This window comes from Limulus polyphemus, unplaced genomic scaffold (assembly GCF_000517525.1).
Source record: "Limulus polyphemus unplaced genomic scaffold, Limulus_polyphemus-2.1.2 Scaffold5743, whole genome shotgun sequence".
In the NCBI taxonomy this organism is placed as follows: Eukaryota; Metazoa; Arthropoda; class Merostomata; order Xiphosura; family Limulidae; genus Limulus; species Limulus polyphemus.
In genome coordinates, this window is record NW_013671353.1 from 27,008 (window position 1) to 36,821 (window position 9,814).

At 29.9% G+C, this 9,814-nt stretch overlaps 1 protein-coding gene across 1 annotated transcript in view; it reads left to right on the forward strand.

The window, feature by feature from the left end:
* The window catches only part of LOC106472929 (COMM domain-containing protein 10-like), a 35,608-nt gene that overhangs the window by 23,343 nt on the left and 2,451 nt on the right, over positions 1–9,814 (forward strand). The window contains exon 6 of the mRNA XM_013933599.2: positions 5,561–5,722. Within this exon, the coding sequence (XP_013789053.1) occupies positions 5,561–5,722 (162 nt within the window). The remainder of the gene's footprint in view (positions 1–5,560; positions 5,723–9,814) is intronic.

A 9,814-nucleotide genomic window follows, 5' to 3' on the forward strand; every position in this document is an offset into this window, starting at 1 on the left:
CCTATGTCTATTGAAACACTGCATTAAAAATAACAAACTGACAAGTAAAGATAACACTTTTCAAAAAAGGAAGTAAATGTAGGGATGGCTAATATCAATCCTTCAAAACAATGCAAACAAGATAATAGGGATGACATTTGCATCAACCCTACATAATAGCACAGGCAAGAGTTAACATATAGCAATGTATGTAACTATTCAATCACAATTGAGTTCAATTTATCTTATTTTTGTCTGTTAACCTTCTACTGCACTGTGTGTCTGTGCTATTATGACATCCCTACTATCTTATTTGCATTGTTTTTGAAGGATTGATATTAGCCATCCCTACATTTATTTCCTGTATTGAAAGGTTTTTCTTTACTTGTTTTGATTATAAGATGAATTAAAATGTAGACATTAGAAACTTTTTAAAATTAGATAAGGTTTGAATAGGTAAAATAAATAATAATGATGATAATAAAAAAATTTCACGAGGTATGCTCATCAGTAATGAGTTTTTTACATAATTTGATAGGATTATTAGATAATGCAAGATAAAAAATATAGTAAAGGTGAAAAACTCACCAAGTTAAAATAATTTTATTGGTAAACAGGAAAACTGTTTCAGGCAATAACCCTTCATTGGGTTTCCAGTGAGAATTAAACTGTTTTATTCTCACTGGAAATCTTATATAGGGCTGTTGCTCGAAATGTTGTTTTCATGTTTACCAATAAAATCATCCGCATCCCACCAAACGTGCTCGCCCTTTCAGCCGTGGGGGCATTATAATGTGACGGTCAATCCCACTATTCGTTGGTAAAAGAGTAGCCCGAGAGTTGGCGGTGGGTAGTGATGACTAGCTGCCTTCCCTCTAGTCTTACACTGCTAAATTAGGGATGGCTAGCGCAGATAGCCCTCGTGTAGCTTTGCGCGAAATTCCAAAAAAACAAACAAACAAACAAAACCAATAAAGTTATTTCAATTCGGCAAGTTTTTCACCATTACTATATTTTGTAATTTCCTTTCCTTTCCTTTTATTACTAGAACTAATCACAATTATTAGTTAGACACAGTTCAAAGGACAAAAAAAATTAAATTAGAAACAGATGTATACTGTTACGAGTTTTATACTAGTTACGATAAACAAATGTAGTTTCATGTTACAATTTGAATTATTCTAGAAAGAAAAAAAAATGGTAATTTAGATTAATTTTATATCTTTTTATGGTGATTGTAAGGTCGGTCAATTTGACCGACCTCGTATAGAGTTAGGGTAGAGAAAATAACTGATAGATATAAAGTTTTACTAAAAACCTTTTGAAATTTATTTAGGAGGTTTTAGAGATTAAGCAATGAAAATTGATAATTTTCAGATGAAGAAAAGTATTTTTAAGCTTAACATGAAAATCACTTTGCACTCAGAGCAGTCAACACTTTAACTCCCTATATTCACAGAGACATTTTTAGTGAAAGTACTTCATATCTTCTGAATTTTTCTTTACAAAAGGCTTAATTCTTACTGAAAGCTTGTGAAATTTCATGAAGATACATAAAACATTAGAAGTTATGGTATGGAAACTATAAAGGTGAATTTGGGGTAGCAAATTTGGCCAGTTTGACCAAGCCTGTTGTGATAATGTTAATGTAGTGATAGGAGCACTGTAACCATTTATTTTGCAAATCAGTAGAGATCATTTTCTTGTTATGTTTACACCACTGTGGCATTCTTTGTTTAACTAGTCTGTGTTTACCTATGCTCTATAAAACATTTCTTATTAATCCTCCCTGTTGAATTTATAATTGATCTGTTGGACACTTAAATGCTTTAGTTCTCAAATCTAGTTGTTTTGTGGAATGGGGTGTTATAGATTATTCACCTATTTCTACAATATAATATATATATGTATGCTACTTGAATGTTGCTATAGATGATGTTTAGCAAACTATAGTAAATATACATATGTATGTCAATATTCTTCAGATCCTGTTTTAAGTTTGTGCCTAATGCTTAACTCCTGATAGTAGTTCATAACTTTATGTGAAGTTTTTCAATAGTACAGACCTGCATGTATTATATGCATATACATAAGCACACTTTTACGTACATGTCTGAAAGTTATTCTGTTTTCTGTTAATTTACCTTCTCATTCTAAGGTTTCTGTTACATACTATAACACTGTAAATCAAAACACCAGGGAATCCAAGAAATGAGTTTAATTGGGAGTGAAAAGTTTGCCTTTTGACTTAACATCTCCACATTTGTTACTCAGTTTATCTGGGTTTTACCAAAAACAATGTTTATAAATGATAAACTTGGTGAGTGTGATTCACCTTGATAACTGCAAGACTAAATAACAATACTGTTTTATATATATATTATTACACCTAATGTTTGAAACTAAATAAAGTGAAGCTACTACCAAGAAATATATATATATATATTAATTGAACAAAATATTTTACCTTATGTGGTTCATCATGTGGTATTCAAAATCCAGCCAGTTTACTATATCAGTATTCTTAATAGTCTCAGTCCATGTAAAAGTAAGGTCACACTTTGTATTGGTTATTTATCTTAGTCCAGCTGTTGATCTTTAGCTGTATGATACCCACAAATGTCAATTTTATACACCTGTTATTTGGTTTCTTTCATTGCATTTCAAAAAACTACAGTATGAAATAGTTGAAACTTCAGAATTAATCTAACTTCTGCATATATCTTATTTTTATATATAATATTTTTTAGGAAATAATACAAATGCTTACCTTGATTGATTTTTTTATATCACCCTAAATTTTTTTTAAACTTTCATATAGTTTTTACTTTATAAATCTACAACTTTTTATTTTTGTTTGCCTCGAAAAATAATGCAAGCCATTTCACTGTGTTTACAATCAATGATGTAGAATAAAAATAACTTTTACCAAACCACAATTATGATCAAGTAGAGTTTTTAATAATGTTAATCAGAAGGTTTCACTTCGCATAAATAAAAAGTTGTAAACACATTTTTTATGTATGTGATGTGTTTTTCCATTTCTTTTTGGTGTTTTCTTTGCCTATTCAAGCAGTAACTTAGGCCAATATGGCCAAATGCAAACAAGACTAAACACAACAACCTTGTCAGCAAAACGAATTTGGTATGTTCAAATGCAAGATGATTTAACTAAGCCTATTTTTATCAAGTTGCACAAAAGTTATTCTTTCCTATTAAACTTCAACATCATAACTGAAGCGAAGGATAAATCAAGATTTTAAAAAGTAAGGCTGAATTTGTAGCAGAAGTTGTTCAAAACACTATCTTCTAGAAGCATATCAACAAGCTTAGCTTCTATCAATTTTGTACAATCTGTAGACAAATTTCTGTTGAAATGTTAGTTTAATGGCTTTTATAATTGCAAACTATGTAAAAAAGAGCTTCTGTGGTGTGCTTATATCAGTACCTACAGCTTCTGGACTAATTAGCATAATTAGTAGTGTTTTGTTTCAAACTATTACAACTCTCTTCCTGGGGGGGTGCCATATCATGCTTAGAAAAAATTCAGGAAATTCACAAACAATAATGATTTAATTGGAAAATCAAAACTTGTGATCTTTTTTTTATTTTGATGTATAAAATTGAATAAATAAAACTGTTTTTATTGAATAAGTTTCACCTCTGAAAGTTTTTTGTTTGTTTCTTTTTAATGTGTGGAAAACACCTACAAGTCTCTTTTTTTTTTCTCAAACTTTTAAAATTCAATGGTGGTGTTTTGCCCTGAAGGTGAACTGCACCCATTTGGGAATGAAAGAGTTAAAATATTTTTGAAAAAGTGTTTGTCCTGATATACAATAGGTTTTATATATTCTCAAGCCAGCAGATGCAGTATTAGGATTTTTTGCTCTGATCTGACCTCTCTCTCCTGTAAAACAGGCACCTCCAACTTATTTTTTTCCCTGAAAAGTTAAATTTCTTAATGTAATAACAGTTCTTCATCTCTCACAGTCCTTTAAAAAGAAAAGTATTCTACATTGGACAATATTCTTAAAAGTAAACTTGAATTCAGACCCATGTGTAAGTGGATACTTTTGTAATTGGTAAATAGATGTTATAATGTAGATCAGTGTTTTCATTATAGTTAATGAAAAAAATTAATTAGAGGGAACAAATTATTGTTCATTATTTCAGGAAATTGTATTTTCATGTTTCATACGTGTTTATAGTTGTGTTTATTGTTAGCAATACGAGAGTTGTCAAGTAAAGAGAATGTAACTTTTATGTAAAGAACTTTTCTCTGACAATGACTATATAATTAACTTCAAGTTTTAACAGTGGAAAAAAGTGCTTGTTTTATCAAACCTTATGTTTTATTAGTTAATGCTCATTAATTAGACATTTATTTTTTCTTGCACGTAAACATTTTCATTTTTATATTACTTAGCCTAATTATTTCCATCTTGTACATTTCAGTTTTTTACTAAACAGATTATCTGTTGTTCTCACCTTTAGATTTACTGATTTCATAGTACATTTAATATGTAATTACAGTATAATTCTTGCAACATTTGCTCATCTGTTGTCCATGAATGTAAATTAGAATTTTTACATCATAATCATACAGAAAAGCTAACCATTCCATTGTAAATTGTCTTAATATCACAATTCCTGTTAAGATAAATGAAAATTACACTGTTATTTTTCCAGAAACTAATAGCATTCTTGTAGTAAACAATAAGTGTTTTTAAGTGTAATTTTGATCAGATTAAAAATAATATGATATATAAATATAATGCTTATTTTTCTCTCTGGTCAATTCCATTCTTCATTTGCATTTTCTTTCCATAATTTGAAGTTTTAAAATCTTCTATTGCATAATGAAGTATTTATTGTGTGAGTTTATATTATGTAATCTATTACCATGGTAGAAAATATTCTTTTCTTGTGTATTAATTCATACCGTGTGTTTGTGAACTTGTTTGTTGCCCAAAGCTGCCTGAAAGTGGATCTTCAGAAAGCTAAAGAGAAATTAAAAATAATTGTTAGTTTTCCTGGTATTGAGATATCATATTACACATTGTTTCTTCACATATATGTTGGTCTGCTCTAAAGATAAAAACAACCATCTGAGAAATCTGGGTTTTATACCAAATTACTCATGAAATCATGATGAAAGTGAGAAGGTAGACAGTTAAAAGTTGTATCGATGAACACAAGAAGCCAGTTAAAGCTTGTAAGAATTTAAATCTTGTTTGGATTGAACCTGTAGATCATGTTAGTATTTTAGTTACCAATTACAACCACAGAAAACATTGATTTTACAAAGATTTATATATATTGCTAAATAACAAAGGCCTTCAATTATGGCACAATGTGACAACCTCTTCCATAATTATATGTACATATACTTTCATACTTGGTTTGACATTATACTGAAATATTGTCCTTGTAGTATAATCATGCTTTTAGTTAGAAAGGGTCTTAAAAATGACAGTTGTAAGTGTTTAAAATGACAGGTAGTTTTGTAAATATGGTGTTTTTAGTTATGATGTAAAGGAAATTTATTGAAGTTTTTAAACTTATTATTTCTCCTGTGTAGTTATCGAGTGTGTCCTGGGAATTGCATATGGAATTAGCTCAGTCCAATTTAATAAAACAAAAGAGACTTTTGGGCTTGATTGAGTTGGGACTAACTCCCGAAACTGAAGACAAGATACAAATACAGTTTGATCACAAACAGTTGTTCTCTTTCTATAAACAGGTGAGGCAATGAAAATTTTCAACTAGTGATATTAAAAAATTTTAGTTTTGACTTGAAGTGTGAAAATCATCACATTTTGAAACACTTATAATTTCTTTTTTCATGCAATAAGTTATAGTTGAAAGAACTAAACAAAGAAAATTGAGAGTATCAGTATTTCAGTTTCTTAGTTAACAACTTTTCTACTGTTTTCTGTTTTAGACATTACATGTTACTCAGAAGGTAATATTTAAAATAATAATAAAATCAGGTCCGTTGACATCCTGAATATTAAATGTTAGGAAGATACTCTTGTTTTCTTTATGATTTTTACTTAAACTTTCATGATGAAGGACATCCATCTTTTATATTCCTACTGCAGTGAAACTAATGGTTGGTAAGTCTCTTTAATTAACTAATTAGCTTTATGATTTCCTCTCAAGGTCTTTGGTCTCAGGTCAGTTTTCTCTCAAAATTAGCTTTGAATGAGGGATGACTCTTCCTTCTTCAATATACTTATCTTGGTTTTTTATATGAGTTCTGGGATTGATGTGTGGTTTTTCTCATTACAATCAGTTGGTTAATTTTTATTGGTTAGATCAAACCTGGTTAACTCTTTCAGTTCAGTCCCCCATGTATTTTACTATTTCTCTTATTCAATCTTGACCATTGAAGAACCATCATGGCATACTATCATTGTGCTGTCTTTCATATCAATCTTCAAAATTCATTGCTTGGCCCTCTACAAGAGAGGCTAGTTTTATGTTACCAGTATTACGTGTTTGAAAGTCCAGTATATTAGGATCTCTCATTGTTAGTAAATTATTACAACAGATAAGTGATGGAGTGTGCTGTATTAAGATTTATCACAGATTTATAACATGCAGGACATTGATATGACACAAGCTGTGGTAAACATTCTCTTCACATATTTAACCTGATAGTGGTATATTAAAATTCAAGAACTTTTAAGAAGCATGTTCAGATAATTTGAAATAAAGAAGCAATGTAGCAAAATGACAACACTACTTTTGTAGGAATATCATTTAGGTGTTTTTTAAGTTCACTGACAACAATCCAACTAGAATATCTTACTGAAGAGTGTTTGAAAGAATAATATGTTTATCTTTGTTGCCCACATAACAATGCAAAACTTCCAGTGAAAGAGGTATGAAAGAATAAACTTATTCAAAAGAGAGACAGAAATCTGGGAATTGTTTGAATAAAAGCAATCTTAAATAAAGAAATAATAAACAATTTAAAAACAATGCAAACTGTATAGAATTAAAAGCAAGATCATGGAAAAGAAGCTTTTAAACCTTATTGTTTTTAAAGATGGTGTATTAGTTAAGTTTTAGAAATGTAACTCAGCTCTGAAATCTTAAATTTTTATGAAGATGTAAATCTTTTTCTGAGTTATTACAATATTTACTGTGTTGTAATTCATGGTTATGTTCAGCAAGCATCTCCTCTGTTTATCAATATAAAGTTTGTTACTGTCTGTTCATGAGTATAGTCAGCAACCATTACCTCTGTTTACCAATATAAAGTTTGTTACTGTCTGTTCATGAGTATAGTCAGCAACCATTACCTCTGTTTACCAATATAAAGTTTGTTACTGTCTGTTCATGAGTATAGTCAGCAACCATTACCTATGTTTACCAATATAAAGTTTGTTACTGTCTGTTCATGAGTATAGTCAGCAACCATTACCTCTGTTTACCAATATAAAGTTTGTTACTGTCTGTTCATGAGTATAGTCAGCAACCATTACCTCTGTTTACCAATGTAAAGTTGGTTGCAATCTAAGCAAATGATTCAGTACATTAAACAGTTTGAAATGTAATAAATGATTGTTTAGTATGGGAACTAAAGTTTAGTCCATTGATGAAAGTTCATTTATAAATATAAAGATAACAAACATGATTATGTTAAAGTTCACAGATGTTAGCTTGTACAAACAAGTTTTATAGCTTTCTACCATTTTTGTAAGATGTAATACATTTGTTCAAGTTACTTTTACTGTGCAATATATTTATCAAATTATGTTATTACAAAGTTGTTTCACTCATATCAGTTGTGGCATCTGACATTTGCTTTTGGGTTAGAATTTTAAGTTGGTGGGTAAAGGCCCTAAAGAGCTTTTAGATTCAGTTCCTTGTTGAAAGCATCCTTTCAAATGCAGTTCTTATCTGTATTTGTAGTTGTTCTTTTATGGATATTGTTTCCTTCAGTTTATTGACTTAAAGAAGAATGCTCTTCCATTTTTTTACAGTTAACCTAACCCCATGTCCTATTCAATTCATCCATCATTTTGTGGTTGGCACTTCATCTGTGTACCATGCTTATTATCATTTGCTACTTCTGTGAGATATCTTCTTTCAAAATTGTCACTTTCTTAAACTTGTGATAAATTGATTTGTGTTTATTATAATATTTTATGTTATCTGAGTCAAGAGTTCCTGATGTCACTTGGTCAAATGCTGCATATATTTCCATCATCAGGAAAATCCAAATCTTGGTTTGTGAGATTCTGAATGTTTCTTTTGTACTTTTCAATGCTGTTTCTCCATTCACAATAACTTATAAAATATAGATGAAATTTATAACATTAAATAATCATGAATTATACATATTTGCTTTTTTATTTTTATTTGTGTCCCATTCTGTTCTATTTGTGTACAGCTGCTTCAGATTAGTTAAGCTGTTATCTTCAATGTGGTAGTATTTTTCTAAATATCTTATTTCTTCAATATTTATAGACAGAATCTATATAAAACTTTCATTCAACAATTTGAGAACTTTGTTAAATAACCAATTGTTTCTGTAAATAATATTTTTAGGCCCTGACTGCTTATTTTAAAGTGTTTAAAATTAGTTATTTTATAAAAAATAAAAAAAAAGATTAAAAGTTTCTTTATTTATTTTGATTTAATAACTTGGACATATTTAGGTTTCTTGATTTGTCATCAACTTTTGAAAATTTAAATATTTCATTAAATACCTGAAATGAGAAATGTTTAAAAAGTGAATCACACATGATAATTATATTTGATTTAGAAGTGTACATGACAATGTAATTAATGGACAATAAACAGATAAAATGCCCAAGTTGTGAATTTTACCCTTTTCTTAGTTTTTCACCTCTAGTCTTTTAGTAAATATTTTTATTTTACACTTTTATTATTTCAGTCTTTAAAATTGTCAGAAAAACAGTATAGAAATGATTTATTAGGTCGTCAGGAAATTAATGTCACGTTTAGAAACACTTTCATTAACCACCACCCCAAAAAACGTACATCAAGTATAATAGTTAAATGAACTGCCTAAACATCACGTTAGTGTAGCCTATATAATGTGTAAAGTTTAGTATACTCTAATCCTTTATAGTGATGGCACACACATTCGGCATGTAATGCTATTTGAATACAAAAAAGGAAACAACACCTCTATAACCACAAAGAATATCAAAGAAATTTATGGAAATATTTTGAATGTTCATAAGTGTCAATGATGGTTCAGCAAATTTTGTTCAGGTGACTTTAGCCTTAAAAACTGTGATGGCAGGAACCGACATGTTGGAATTGATATTGATCTTCTGAAGACACTTGTTGAGTCTAATCCAAGGAACACACTCATGAAATGGCCCTGAAATTGCAAGTCTCTCTTGAGACTAAACATCTAAGGAATATGGGAAAACTCCATAAAGAAGGTGTTTGGGTGCCTCATGAACTCTCCGATGATCACCGTTTCCAACCGTATGAACGTTGCTTCGTCTCTTCTGGGGTGTAATGCATGAACCATTTTTGGACAGAATTGTTACTGGTGATGAAAAATGGATTCTCTTTACAAATATTAAATGCCAAGAACAATGGCTCAGACCTAGAAAAAAAAACCACTTCCAACCCCAAACCTGGACTCCATCCTCAGAAAGTGATGCTTTGTATTTGGTTGGACAACAAAGGAGTAATTCATTTCGAACTCCTCAATCCACAGGAAACTGTCAATGCAGAGATCTATAGTCAACAACTGGAACATTTAAATCAAGCCCTTCATTCGTCAATCGGAAAGGTGTTCTTCTTCTCCACAACAATACACATTCATATGTGGCAC